At 40.1% G+C, this 15,683-nt stretch overlaps 2 protein-coding genes across 3 annotated transcripts in view; one reads left to right on the top strand and one right to left on the bottom strand.

The window, feature by feature from the left end:
• Nucleotides 1-15,683, top strand: part of CALML6 (calmodulin like 6) — a 196,199-nt gene that overhangs the window by 80,387 nt on the left and 100,129 nt on the right. The window contains exon 3 of one of the 2 annotated variants that reach the window (XM_034753030.1): nucleotides 3,445-3,617. The exons of the other annotated variant lie outside the window; for it this stretch is intronic. The gene's annotated coding sequence lies outside the window, so the exon portion shown is untranslated. The remainder of the gene's footprint in view (nucleotides 1-3,444; nucleotides 3,618-15,683) is intronic. 2 annotated transcript variants of the gene reach the window in all.
• Nucleotides 1-15,683, bottom strand: part of GNB1 (G protein subunit beta 1) — an 83,220-nt gene that overhangs the window by 34,025 nt on the left and 33,512 nt on the right. The window contains exon 2 of the mRNA XM_034753026.1: nucleotides 4,738-4,845. Coding sequence (XP_034608917.1) covers nucleotides 4,738-4,794 — 57 coding nt within the window. The 5' untranslated portion in view covers nucleotides 4,795-4,845. The remainder of the gene's footprint in view (nucleotides 1-4,737; nucleotides 4,846-15,683) is intronic.

Here is a 15,683-nt window from a genome sequence, read left to right as displayed (position 1 = left end):
GGGGCGGGGGAGGGGCGGGGGGGGGGGGGGGGGGGGGCGGGGGGGGGGGGGAAGAAGGGGCGCAATCCTTCCTCCCCCAAGCAAGTGGAGAAGAGGTAAGAGTGGCTGGAGATGCCATAGTCCTTTGGCCGATTTCAGGATTTCTTCATTAATTGGGAGGGTGATCCTGACTAGTGTTTTCACGCTCACAATATTAACTAGCTCATGAGACTGTTCTTATATGAACGCAGTCCCAATGTGCAAGGTCTCTGCAATTTGAGTCAGGAGGTCCTTGAAAGCTTTCTGCATGGGGACTGGTGTCACTGCCCTGAAGAGGATTCCTTGGGTGGAAGCCAGGGTCATTGTTGCCTCCCTGTCATTTCCTGCTCCTATGTACTCACATCCAGTTCCAGTGTGGCCTACCATCCATGCCATTAGGCAAGAAGGAATAAGTCAGCAATGGCAAGAAGGAGAATACCTCCTCTTCAAAAGGCAGCACCAAGAGGTGCTATAGAGCAGGTTCACATCTGTCATACCAGGAACGTCTCCAGAGATGGATTCCTCCAAGGCATCTCTCAGGTCTTTGCTCTCTTCCATCACAGGTACCGGTGCCAGGTCTCACTCTGCCCGACTGCTTGGGGGATTTGTCTTAGATTAATCTGTTTCATGTCCCTCTCTGGAACTCCCTTTTGGTCTTGGAGCTATGTGTAAGCTTGGCTCAGCTACATGAGTTGGTGTCCCATTTGTGAGCAGACATAGGTACCTGCTTTAATGCCTGAGGTGCCAGCATTGAGGCAGTCAGTACAGGTGCTCAGTCCATCAGTCCTGGGGTAGTCAGTGCGACGGTCTGGTGTGCAGCAGACTACACTGACGTTGAGGTGGTCAGCAGTGATGCCGCTGACACCACCTTTCTTCCACTGTTCAATCCCAGAGTATGATGTGTGCTCGAGGGAGTGCTGGCCAACACTGGTTTGTGTGGTCTTGCCGTGGTCATGACTGTCACCGCTGGGTCTGCAGTAACCTGCATGAACCACTCTAGCACATGTAGCTTGAACTGAGCTTGTAGGTGCTGGAGGAAAAGGACTTCCACACAGAGCACCAGACCGGGATGTGCCTCTTCCTTTGGCAGAAGAGACATTTGCTGTGACCCTCCTTGATGGGATCCATCTGTCACAGGATGGGCAGGTTTCAAACCTTGAGGGTTTGATTCCACCATGGAATGTGGCAAGCTGGTGTGAAGCATCTTGCCCTGCTGTTCGGCAGAGTGTGGTGTGGTCATTGAGGGACTTTTTTTTAAATAAAAAGGAACATCCTTCAGTTAACTGGCTTAGGGTCTCTGAAAATAATAGGGTGTCAGACACTCACTTGTCTTGTTGCCATAGGCAGTAAGAGGAAAGTGAGAAAGAGTCGCAGCCACTCCATCCTTTATGCCCTTGTGCAAGAGCACGAGGAGGCCAAAGGCACATGCACGGCTGCCAACACTGCTATTCCAAAACTCCAATCTTGCATGCATGAGTACCTACTCTGGGATTCCCACCGACAACATAATTGAAGAACTGTTGAATATGTAATGCATTATGCGTAGAGACTTCTATTCCCTCGAACAGCAATGCTCAGATTTTATGATCTAAAGTTGTTTGGCCAAAACTATTGTACGTAAAGCGCCCAAATTCTTTCCAAAAATTGTGTTTAACAGCATAGTTTAACAATATACAGGTTGTATATTTTACAGTGATGCCCTGTTGCCCCTTTAACAAGGAGGCTCCACAAAACTGTCCCTCTTTATGTTGTTGTAAGTCTTGAGCACAGTTCGAAAAACAGCTGTGTGTGACTTAGTATGGGGTCAGAGATTGGAATTTCTTCTCATTTACAAAAATGGTTAAAAATAACTATGAAGGGAGGCAACAACACCTGGCAAACACACTTTCATTAAGTGTACTCACTGGAAAGGTTTACACATTGTTCCTAAAAAATATATTGTACTATGCCATCAGTGTTCAGGAGTGGGGAGAATCTTGACATGAGGGAGACATGTATTCTAACCCAACGACTTAAAAAAAACAAAACAAAAAAACCCCACACTTGTTGAAATCTGGTGCATTAAAAGACAGCACATTTGCTCTTCAGAAATAATTTTATGAGCCATGGGACTATACTGACTCTGGTGGGATAATTAGCAGCATTTGAAGAGGGTGAATTCTATTCTAGTCAAGAAAGATACCCTAACCACCTCTTCAGTTTTCTAGCATGGTTTTACAAAGTAACCCTGAAATCCCCCTGCAGTACCCGACATACCATTTAAACTCTTAGTAAAATGTGCTACAGCTAAGAAAAATGTAATCCTACTCTTATTTTGATGGCTTTAAAAATCAAACTGCAGAATTACATTGGTGAGGTCCAACCATGCAGTTTATTGTACAGTACTGATGGCATCTAATTTCAATGTACATTGATATTTATTCATGTGAACTCTTGAAATTAAGGTCAGGAATTACAATTACTCACATCCTCTCCCTCTCAACTCTGGGACACTTGTCTTTGCTGCTCCCTCATTTTAAATTAAAAAGAGGTGTGGAGCTGAAACGAAGGCGTTTACCATGTGGGGGGGAAAAAAAAGTGACCATATCAGCCCACTTAAAACCAGTGTTTGGCAGTGAAGTCAAGTTGTGCTTGTGTCTGTATATTTGCACATGAATGCCAGTTTTCTGATTTAGCCGCCCTGCTATCCCAAATAGCACAGACATGAAGACTGGTGTACAAATCACCAACCCAATAACATTTCAAATTATATTAAAATCACTTGAAGTTTGGGGTTTCATTTTACTGTTCTTATATTAATTTTTAATTGTATAAGTGATTAAAAAAATCTTTTCACACTTTTTAAAGAAGTTACTCGGTTTACAAACAAATCACAGAGCCATGCAATAGCAGCAAGTTACACACAGCCATAGCAGTATTATGAACTCAGTTACATAGGTGTTTAAGTAGGTGCGGAATATGGTCCCTATCACAGAGAGTTTACAATCTAACAAGGGCAATATAGACAGAAGGGGGAGGGTTCAGGATGGAATGCAACAAAAAGCAAGAGAGAGGAAAACTTCAGCATGTGTCCTGTTAGTACTACTTTTCTATGCACACTGTGAACCATAAGGAGACTAGGATATAAATCTCCACAAAGTGCTTCCATGAGAGGTCTCAGAGTGGATGAAGACCTAGCATACTGGCTCAGGAAAAAGTGATCAAGGTACAAGGGGTTGCAGGAGATTCAAGTGGAAGGAGGATGCAGTGCAAATAATAAGTAGTGCGGCTTGGGTGGAACAAATGGGATGGTGAGGGTCAAAAGGAAATACAACCAGAGAGTTTGTCTGGAGACAAACTATACATCACCAGTGTCAAGTAACCTACATTTTATTTCAATGAGGTAGAATTGGGGTCCAGACTTTTTCATTACTTTTGTTGGTTTAGGTCTGAATCCTGCGTGGCATTAGAGCCGTTATTTTGGGACCTAAAAAATACTGGGGGCTGTCAAGGTTTTTAAAGACGCACCTTCCACGATGACAACAGCTGTTGACAAGCACAACCTGCAGGAAGTAGAAGTGATGTCTCTCCCCCAACTACACCTATTAAGGCATGCTCGTGTAAGTACTATAACTTGGCTATTATGCCTCACTTTACTTCTGAGCTAAAAAGACAATGTATTTTGAGCAATAATCCAATGCCCACTGGATCACAACAACTACTTTGGAATATTTAAAAAAAAAAACCCTCAAAGAATACAAAATCTAGTTTACTTTAAGCTGTTTATTTTTTGTACTTGTCAGCTTACACAAACTGAAATTAAACTGATCACTTTCACTCAATTTATATAATCAGTTTCTCTTTCCGCTTCATATGTACTAGTAGTGTTTCCAAAAAATTAAAAGACATTGGGAACAATTTTGTTCATGTTAAGTTTCATAAAATCCTTTTGAAAGAAACCTACAAAAATGTCCATTTGACGATAATCCTTTTTTGGAAATATTAAAACACTTCTCTTTTATTTCACTCAGCATATACATGGTGAGTAGATGTGCCAGCAAGTCAGAAAGAACAAGAGTATATTTATTGTGATCTATAACTTAACACCAATGAAACAAGATGACCTAGTTTTATGCTTGTGTAAACCTTTGAGCATAAGCAGGAAATAAAATCTAGACAGTAAATAAAATATAATGTAGTACTTCAGCCAATCTTTTTAAACTACTTTCTGAGGAGGGTTGTGAAGAAGTTTATTCATGGTAAACTTCATGGCGAGCGATGAATTATAGTTTGTTTAGTACTAGACTCTACTGATCCAAAATACTAAACCAAGATATTATCTATCTGAAAGCTTCATAAAAATATCAGATACTCAAACCTGATGCATTAGAGATTTGGATAGCTTAAAGTTTCAAGAGAAACATATACTGGCCTTAATAACTGGTGTAAGATACAGAAATGCTTTTAAATATAATCTATACACGCTTATATTATTCTGTGTGACTCAATCATAATGCTTACTGGAAATTGGAATGGCTAAAAGCAACTTTCTATGGAGTTACCTGTGCTTACTTTTATAAGATATCGCATATATTAACTTCTGAAATATATTGTGAAAGATTCAGTCTAATAAACAAGTCATTTTTGTCCATCTCCCATTCTGTTCCTAAAAGGACACAACTGGCATAAATATCACTTGCGTTAACCTAGATACACACACTGATTTGATTTAATACATACTCTGATTTGGTTTTTCAGTTGCTCAGCCTCCTGGCGTAACTGGTCAAGTTCACTCATCTTCCTGTGCTAAAGGTGGGCTTCACTGCCACCTCTGAGACAATCAGAAATCTGAAATACAGACACATGAGGATTTATTAAAAAAAGTTTGATAAATTAATGGAGCAGAATGTCCTTTCAACATAGCTAGAATTCAACCCAGAATTTAACAATGACTGGTAAAGTCAGCTTCAGTGGGTCCACATTTCTCAAATCTATTCAGAACAAGGTACAGTCACAACCCTTCATATCTACTGTTTCGTTCTTTATGCCCATGACTAATAAAATATGTGTAGGATTGTTTCCTCTTCTTTCCCTCAGGTCCTATTCCATTTTTCCTACCATAAAATATCTTCTTGATTGCACTTTGCACAAGCTGTCACACTCAATGAGTGAAATGCTGATTTTTTACAACACTAATTGTGATAAACCCTTTTTCCCTTGGGGTGAAATTGTGTGTAAAGTATTAGTGGAAGATTTGTTTTTTAATCAAAGAAAAGATAAAGATGTATCCAATATTTATAGACTGGAGTAACAAACTGAAAAGCCAGGAATAGGATAATACAATAAAGTTTCCTGAAATTTGGTGATTGTGAGGAATACTGTCTGGATAGCTGAGTAAACAGATTGTTCAGGTCCCCATGAGGCAGAAGAAACCAAAGGGACAGCAGATTTGGGTGAGAAGCCCTGGAGATTATTCTGAAGTACCTGTCAGGGAACTTCATTTAGTTTTCTCTTGCTAGGTAGTCAAGTCGTACTGGAATAGATATTTGTAATGTTATGTGCAATTTCTGCTGTGACTATACTTTGTTTATCCTGTGATGTAACTGAAAAGCAAATATGAACTTACAAAATTAGATGAAATATATTAAAATGTTTAGTTTTATACAATTACATTTGTTCTCACGCTTGTCACAGAGCCCCACTGTAATGCTTTTCATGTAGTACATAATTGGGGTGCGGCTAGCCACTACAGAGGACTAAACAAAACAAGTTCCACTTAATATAAATAGCTAGGTAACACCATTTCTCTGTTTTAAGATGTATTCTAGATACTGTTTCATAAAAAAATTCACCCAAAAATCTGTGGCTACCATGACTTATACCTGCTTTAGGAGTTCAACTAAATTACTTCAGAACTGTCAAAAGAAAATAAACTTGTGGAAAGCAAATGAGATATTTTAAAAGCTGTCTTGATCTTCCATATTTAGTATTGTCCATGCTGCTGCTGTTCATTGTTTGCCAGTCATATACATCTGATTACAAATTTGATTCCTCTGTTCTTCTCCTGTATGGCCATAATAGATTATGCATATTTTATTCATGTATTATCAATGGACACTGTCTTACTTTTAATTGCTACCCTTGTGGGCATCATTACCTCTTTCAGCAAATCAAACCTTCACATTCCTGAACTTTGAAAATGACAATAGATATAACTTCTTATACTGTTAAAATCAGTGTATAGAAATTGCAGTAATGTTCAGAAAACACAAAGCCCTTGTCTCCAAAAGAAATTCTGGCAATTGTTTTAGAACAGCAGTGAATGGTTGTCTACTAGGATAATGACTTAAGATCTCATTCACACTTTTTATAACAGTGTTAAAACAGTTTCATTCTGTCTACAGTATCAATTACACAGTTTAATGAGTTGGAGAACCTGCTGCTGACAGACATTTTCTGCAATAGCTGGTTTTCCTAGTATAGATCCTGAGTTATTGGCTAGCATACATGCCTCTGGCTGCTGCATCCTAGGAGGAGACTGTCTGTAAACAATCTAGAACAGACAGAGCTAAAAGACCATCCCTGAACCACCATGAACTTCCCACAAAAGGCAATTTCGTTCCAAGACATTACTCAAACCATTTAAATATCTTCTGCTAAGTTTACAATACTTTACCTTTAATAGAAATATTTTCCTAAACAAAACTATCATTTTCCTTTAGTGTTCTGGCCTAAAAATTCATAGTTACCCCCAAGCTGAGTTTCTTTTAACGTGGGAGTAACTAGGCACTAATGTAAAATTGCAGAGGTACAGTAGCAATTCTAATGAAATTTACATTTAGCTGGGGGGAACAAGGTATATGGCTGTGTCAGAAGTTTAGAGCCAACAGAAGAGTGGAACATAAGTTCAATTTTATAGGCAGATTAAATCAATAAATTAACCTTTTAAAAATACTTCAATAGCATAAACATGACATTATTGCTGGGCTAAATTCTTAAATTAGAGCACTTGTTAAAAGACTTATTTTAAGAACAGTGTTTAGTTGTTATAGTTATATATGTTATAGAAAATCTTGCATTTAGCAAGGCTGTTAAATTTGAGCTAATAAACTGCTGTCATATTTGTTTCTCCCTTTAAGGGCTATTTTAGCATGTATGAAAATCTAAAGAACAGAACTCGTATTTATTTTTGAAAAAGTAATTTGGTAACTAGAACTGATCCTTCACCACTAAAGAACACAAATACTGTGCTAGCAGCTTCAGATATTATTCTATTGGGATTTAATCTGCCTTAAAAAACAAAAACAAAACAAAAAAATAAAAACCTCATAGGTAGCCCTTCCCAGGAGGAAAGATAAAGATAATTGCAAAGTCCCCTGCCAATCAGCGATGAGATGGTACAAATCCACCAGTAAAGAAGTGGAAAATAGATGACGTGAAAGTAAAGTGCTAATGCTCTCTAAATAGGGTCATCCTGTTGCTTTCTTACAGCTTTCTATCATCGTAAAAACGACTCTAAAGTACCTCAGAACTTTAAACAGCTCCCAGAATCTATCAAGACAAATATCAAATGTCCAAAACTTCTGACACCATTACTTACAAATATACCGTTATCCTCAGCAGTCCAAAATATACTTACAATAGAAACTTGAATCAGCTCCTACCAAAAAAATCTCCAGTCATACTGTTCCAGAGCCCAGACGCTGTGTTAATGTGGAACTAGGTCTCATTCTCCCTTCAGATTCCAGGGTCATAGTTAAGCCTTTGTAAGACTGTTGGTTCAGCTTAGTAGCCCATTCAAATTCAGTTAAGACAAAACCTGCTGAGAACCTTATGCTATCCACTATCCTTCTGACCCATATTCACCATTCTATTTTCTTTGGAATATTCTTTCCCTTCAGAATATTCTCCACTCTGAGTTCAGTACTAGGGACTCTGCTGAACCACACACCAGTCTTGAGAATGGAGCAGTCAATGCTCATTTTGTCTCTGCAGCTCAGCAATCTTTGCTTGGAGTTGTTTGTACTGCAATTTTGACAATGAAAATCACTTCAGAGCAATACAGGCACTTGACTGAACAGTGTTCTTTAGCATACAGGGCATCAAATTTGTCACGTTTCAGCTTCGCCACAGATCAGTTAGACTTCAGTTACAACAATTTTAAGTTATTGTTTAGCCCCATTTTAGCTGGTCAAGAATATAGAAATATCTACCATCAAGCAGAAATAATAGTCTCTGGTATTGCACCTTTCAGACAACTCCTCACCTATATGAAGTGGTGGCGTCCTCATTTTACAGGTGGGGGAACTAAAGTCCACAGGTTAAACGATCTGCTGAAGGTCACAGTACCTTAATGACAGAATCAAGAATAGAACCTAGGTCTTCTGGCTTCCAGTCTCCTACTCCAGTCACTAGGTCCTGCTGATGCCATCTGCAGCTTTATCTTTAAAAAGTCTGGTATGGACTAATATAGCAGCAGGCAAAGGACTAGCTACATATCTGTTTCCGCTACAGCACATGGTGTAACATGGTTCCAATCTTCTACTCATGCCAGAAATTATAAGATTATAAACAATGGAATTATATTCACTTACTTACTGAAATAATGGGTTTTTCTTTCTTTCAAAAGTCTTGAAAAAAGACAAAAACTGATCCCAAGATCAGAATAATGTTGAGGAAGTTCACCTTACAGTGACTGAGCCTGGTTGTATCATTCTGGATCATTTGAATACATTCAGCAGTTTTTAAAGATATACCAGATGCATTTCCTTCATGCTTGTGCCTTATTGCTTAACGAGGTGTGCAATGAAGGATACTACTGCAGATGTGTAAACCAGCTGAAGTGGGACATTACTATGAAGTGCCATATAGCCATTAAATATATAAATGTAATAGTATGAAGTGAGTATAGCCCAATATGTTAAATAGTTCGTTTAGTGGACAAGTCTACAGATGTTAAGACACTCCAAAATATGTACATGCATTTCTTTCCACAAAGAAAAGTCTTCATTAAAAAAGTTAAGATAAGAAGGATCCAGTGATGGAATCTCCTTTAACATACCTTAATTCCTATATGCACCACTTTCACTGACAGATGCTGCCCACCCTTCTATAGGTCTCACAAACCTCCAACTCATAGGTACAACTTAGAGAATTTTTCACTTGACCACAGCTCCTAATGGACTCACTCTATGCTGTGAAACCTTGATTGCAACCTTATATTTTCTAACAAGAAACCATCACATCATACATTAACTTACCAGCATATGAGTGATTGAAGATGTGTTAATGTTGCTGAATATGAGTTAATGTTTTTTGTGATCATGAGGAATGTGGTGTGTACATTGTTTTACTGTTAATGATTAGAGCTGTGACTTCTTTACAGGAGGGGGAATTGGACAGTAAAAGTGGTGAATGATGGGAGATGGGGAGTTAAGAGTTGTAAGGATACCTAAACTTGACATTTCCTGACCTTTAAGGGTTGGGGTGAGTGGCTGGCCACCATCCGTAATCTTAACTATTTTTTAAGATATTCTCTTTGTGGGAATCTTGATTGAAGCGGTTATGTAGGTCATGTGGAAAAGAGGAAACAGACCCTTTCACCATTCAATATAATATATACATGTAAATAGTAATGATAAAAAATACAAAATGTATAGAAGGTCAGATCTTTGATACACAACGTACTTAACAGATAAGAGTTGGTTCTACTATAGTAAAGAGCTGGGTTCCATTTCTAGCTTTTCTCGATGTCAAACAATCTTCTCTTTATATTGAAGACACTCCTAACTTCGCTCCCCCTTACTTCTTTCTCTGCCTGCCTCTCTTCCCACATCCCAAAAGGTGCATTTAAACAGGGGTACCTCTTATGTATCCTATGAAAGAGCACAGCAGCTTTCCAAATCTCTTCATACTTTTTCCAAAGTTCACAGGCATTGAGTCAAGTTCTCTACAGGAGCCTTTGCCTCAGGGTCATATCTCTCTTTAGTACACTTTTCACTGTCCAGTTTAGACAGGTACTCCCGCAGAATTCAACCTTCCTTATCTATAGTATATCTAAGCTCAAAAGAGCCTTACTTAAGCACTTTGTGAGCTTAGTGAAAACCTCAGCATGTTGTTTCCTCAATATAGGATCTAGAGTACTAATGAACACTTCACCTTAAATCCAAAGGTCTCAAAGTGCTTTACAAACAGTAAGCTACCTTGTATGAGTGTATAGAGGTTACTGCCCCCATTTTACAGACAGACAAATGGAGGCAAGGCATTTAAGCAACTTGCCAATGATATTTAGCAAGTGAGTTGCATAGTCAAGATAGTACCAAAGAGTCCGGATTTTTACTCACATGCCTCTAGACATACTGCTTCAATTAAGCAAATACTATACGACTTCATGGCACTCCACAGCTAAAAGTATATAAAATGTGGATGCTTGTCTGTTTTACATCACAATATATTGTATTAACACAATTACATCACAACAGTGAATTAAACACATTACTTCATTCAGAGTTAAAAATCAGCCAGTATACATTACAAACAATTCCAAATCCCAAACTTGATTTCTAGCATAATGTCACAAAAACTGTTTAACCCACATTTCCCATTTCCTCTGCAGGCCCTCTTTTGGTTTAAATATTAACAGGAAGTTTAACTCCTGCCAACAAGACTGAACTCTCTGGCTAACACTCAGGAAATGAAAAGCCTACCCCAGCCATGGGCATCAGAATAGAGAGGTTCTTCGAAACAGATGGTTTAAGATTTATGGGTGAGCCAGCCAGCCTGCCAACCATCTTTGTGACTTTTCCATTCCTTTTTTACCAAGTCTCACAAAGTAAATGTTATGCTAACATCAAACCTCAGGGGAGGAGGAATATATACCTTTTGTGCTAAGTTGAATCAAACATCACAAAATATTTTTGTGGCTCTATACAGAAACAAGTCAGCAGAGTTTTTTGAGGCTCCAAAATAAATTAGCCTTTTCTTTAAAGGCAATTAACCCCAAAATGTAAGGTTATTAAACTGGAAGGGGCATTGTGTGGAAATTAGTTATCCTTGCTCTCCATACATGGACCAATACAATACAAACTGCCATGCTAAAAAGCATTGAACTGGCTACACTGCTATGTAGAAGCTGTCAGCTTGACTGGGAAGACATTATTGTACTTCAATTTCTGTGGTTTTGAAAATTTTTTGCCCCTGAATCAATAATTCTGTAGTCATACAAAAAGCCATATACATACATTTTGTTTTCAAAATTATCACCTGGGGGGGGGGGGAGGGTAAGGTGGGTAAACAAACAGATATTAGCCATCAATCTCACACTTACCTCCCTTTCCCTTGAATGTGCTACCGTGTCCTCCAGAACACCACACACCACTTCATCACACCTTCACTGAACTCATTCAAAATCTCCTTCCATAAGCTCAACTGCTTAATTGAGTCTTTCTGCTACGAGACTAAATCCCCCTAATCTTGTTGACAAAAATATATCTTGGAGTTAATTCTTTTTTTTTTTTTTTTTTTTTTTTAAATAAGAGACATTAAAATACACACTTGACAAGGTAGTTTATTATTCCTTGCAACTTCAAATGACCCAAGTCCCTCATTTAATTTGTTCAGTTACTTGCACCACATACATTGTTACTTCATCGCCCCTTTTCCCACATTCAGAAGCTAGATAAGACACCATATTGGTAACTTATTAATGTAACATATGGAGGCTTTTACCTCTTATCACAAGAAACTATTTCAATACTCTTGCTGCACCTCAAAGTTGCATTTTTTTAAACACTAAGAGGAAAAAAATGTGCAAGCAATATATTTAGGTATTGGAGACTTCTGAAGAAACAACACCTATGGCGTAATGGATTCTTGCCATTTCTCCTACAGAGGAAAGAGAAGTTACCTTCGTGTATTTTTTGCAAAATAAGCAACAGGTAAGTTATCTATACAGCTGCAGTAGTAGTGTTTGAGCATTAAAATATCCAACTACGTACTGTAATTTGTAGCCGTTTACAAACTTTACAAACACCAACACAAACACAAAATAATTATTGTGAATGGGGAAATAAGCTCAATAAAGAGTGCCCCAGTACAATGTTTCTGCCCTGAAGATAAAGTTCACTCATCCTAATGAACAGTGATACACTAATGAAAGGAGTGATGTATTGTTTAAGTCCAATCATACTAGCACTATAATTTTAATTTACAAAATCTAAATAATTTAAAATGCACTATACTTAGCTCAATCTAATACACAGATTGACATTTACCTTAAGTTTTGAGTTGTGAAAAAGTCTAGCAGCTCTATTTTAAAATACATCATTCTTTAATCTACTTGGCATAGGCTGCAATACCCTCTTCAGAGGTTTAGTGTGTGGTTATACTCTAGAAAGGGGGGGGGGGAGAAAGAGAGGAGGAGTGATAGTGTGGCAAAGTTTACTGCATCTCACTTATTCAAATTTTCCTCATTTTACCAAAAAAAAAAAAAAAAAAAAAAAAAAAAAAATTAAGGTACCCTTTTGTTAAGCAACCAAACTTGTGAACACAACCCAGGCTTTTAGAGTCAAACTGGGTTCTTTCCCTTCTACACATCACAACCAGTTTAAAAAAATAAAAATTAAAATTAAAAAAAAAAATTGTGCAAGGCGAATGATTCCCAATTTCAAAACTTCAGTAGAAATACAGAAAGTACTGACAGTATAATTTTGCTTGCAGTTATCTTTATTACTGGTGATGATGCATGAGAAGTAAAATAATCCAGCTAGACTGTATTATTGATGGTGCTAATCATATCAATGTATAAAGGTTAATAATTAATGCCTGCCACATGACTGCCAAACACGAACTGGATAGTTCACCTCTTAAAATGGTTATAAGACATGGTGCTCACAAAACTAATCTCATCTCCTGAGAAGAGCTGTTTTTAGGGGCTATTGAACATTGGTGAAGTCCTAGGAGGCTGTTGTACTTTTTGAAACATACAAGAAGTCACACTCAGGGGGCCTACATTATACCCACCAGACAGATTAGCAGATGCCATTCTAATCTATCATATGCTATAAATCCTATTAGTACCACCTGTTCCTAAAGGGACACCAACATTCTAGGTCACATCTCCATCTGAAAATTGTGCCCCTACTCCGGGCTGGCTTTAGGACCTGAGGGGCCTGATTCGAATACCCGGCGGCACTTCACTCGGCTCCAGGTCTTCCGCGGCACTGAAGGACCCCCCCACCGCCGAAATGCCGAAGACCCAGAGCAGACCGCCACCGGGTGAGTAAAAAAAAAAAAAAAAAAAAAAAAAAAAATTTAAAAAGGTGCCTAAGGCTCGGGGCCTGATTCTGGGGAATCGGCCTAAAGCCGGCCCTGCCCCTACTGTTCTAAGTTACTCCTAAGATTACGATTAAAGAAAATGAAAAAAATATTTTTCTTTAATTTTGTGCAGGTGATAGCACTTTTTGGGTGATCAGTTGAGTTCCATTTTTGTTGGTGGCACATGCCTTTTCACACTCCCCGCAAGAGGGCATTTACCAATATCAACAATAATGGAACAGGAAGCAAGCTGTAGCTATATACAGAAAGAAGGGGTAGAAGAGCAGGAGTCAGACTGAGTAAATTTGTTGGTGAAGCTTTAAGATCCACACAAGAGATGTTCTAAACAAAAGGGAAGAGCCATAATATTTCAGGTTTTCAATAGTTTCAGAACATATTAAGGTGTATTCTTCTAATACAACTACAAGTTACTCCTGGGAGAATTCTGTGTCACTGCGCATGCGCAGAATTCATGTCCTCCGCAGATTTCTTTGCTTTCCCGCAGAAAAATGACTGCCAGGGAAACAAAGAGATGCTGCAAGAGCAGTCACGCACCACTCCCTAGATGCGCAGGCACATCACTTCAGGCACCTGGAGCAGCCGGCGGAGAGGTAAATCACCGCAGGGCTGGGGACACCCCAGCCAGTGGCTCCTACCCTGAGCCAGGATCAGCTGCTAGTCCGGACTGGGCTGGAGGCAGGACTTCCTCTTCCCCTGCAAGGAGTGGCTGGGGCTGTGTCAGGCCCTCCCTCAGAAACCTCCCCCAGCTGCAGGAAGCTCAGCATCCTCCTCTGCTTCCTGCCCCCATCGCTCCTCAGCTGCAGAGGGAAGGGTCACTGTAGGGGGAACTGCTCCCCCATCCACCTGGACCTCCCATACCCAGACACCCAAGCCAAGCCTCACCCTGTACAACCCATACACTCCCAGCCTTCCATACCCGAACCCCACCAAACCTCCACTCATGCATCTGGAGCCCCCTGCACAGTCAGACCCCCCTACTAAGTTCCCTGCACTCAGACCACCCCCCACTGAGTTCCCTGCACTCAAACTCCCACCCTGATGAGCCCCACCCTCCTGCACCACCCTGAGCCCCCACGTCACTGACCCCCAACTAGTTGCACCCAGACCCCCACCCCACCAAGCCCCACTCCCCCAGCACCCAGACCCCCCCCTCTGCTGAGACCCCCAAACCCAGACCCCTATGCTGAGCCCCACCATTTTCACCTGGAAGCCCCTGCAGAGTCCCATTGTCCCTACATCTGGAACCTCTCCCCCCATCCCCAGCGCATCCAGATCCCCCCACAACTGCCCCCCACCCCACTGAGCCACCTGCACCCAGATTGTCCCACAGAATCTTCTCACCCGACACTGAGCCCCTCCACAATTGGATCCTGCCTGGTTAAGCCTTCCTGCCCCACACCTGGCGCAGAGGGGCAAGGCCCCAGGGTGTTTCTGAGGCAGGCCCAGGCCTTGTGCTGTGTCAGAGTCAGGTGCAGCCTCACCACTGAGTCTGTGTCCATGGGGTGGGAAGTGCAGGGTGATCTCCCACCTTCGTACAGCCAGTGGCCTGTGCTCCCCACTGCCATGCTGGAGTCTCTGCATTTATTTATTGACAAATAAAACTTGCAGAATTTTGCAAAAATTTCAAATATTGTGTGCAGATTTTTTTTTTTTTTTTGGTGCCCCAGAATGCCCTCAGGAGTAACAATACACTGATGATGCTTTAGAGAAGATTCATCTACACCCGAGATGAACACAATCTCAAAAACCATATAAGTCACTATTCATCTCTTCATCTATAGGAGGATGTATGTGTGAAAGACTAGTGTCATGGAGGCACAGGCAGTTCTTTCAACTGTTCTCCAGTCTTTTTAAAAAAGCAAAAGAAAGTGAAGTCAAGCTATTAGGGTTGCAGAGAAAACCTTCAAAACATGGAGCAAAACCAATGTAGCAATCTCTTCCTGAGTTTGCAGAAAGCCTCAAGTAACAGTGTCAACCAGCCCATCATTTCAGTGGGCGCTCACTTAGATGCCCACAACAGTTAAAAGTATTTCACTGCTTATAAAAATGTGTAAAAAAAGAGAGGAAGAATCATATTATGGAGCTCTACGCCAATGTTTCACAAAATTGGGAAGGAGATACTAGGTTCTAGCCATGGAGGGGGAGAAGGAGGAAGAGGGCAGGAAGATGGGTAATGGGCCTTTAATACCACATGATGGCATTATGGGGAGGGTTTGGTAAAAATCTGACAGCTTTCAAAGTCTGAAACACTGATCTAGACGGATGTGTCCTCCACATGTCTATGAAAAGGACGTAGGAGTTCCTGCTTGAAGACAGCTTCTCCGTCAAAACTCTGATATGACACCATCCTT

This window comes from Trachemys scripta, chromosome 19 (genome assembly GCF_013100865.1).
Source record: "Trachemys scripta elegans isolate TJP31775 chromosome 19, CAS_Tse_1.0, whole genome shotgun sequence".
Lineage (NCBI taxonomy): Eukaryota > Metazoa > Chordata > Testudines > Emydidae > Trachemys > Trachemys scripta.
The sequence above is the reverse complement of the archived record's forward strand: the minus strand, read 5'-3'. Positions and strand labels throughout refer to the sequence as shown.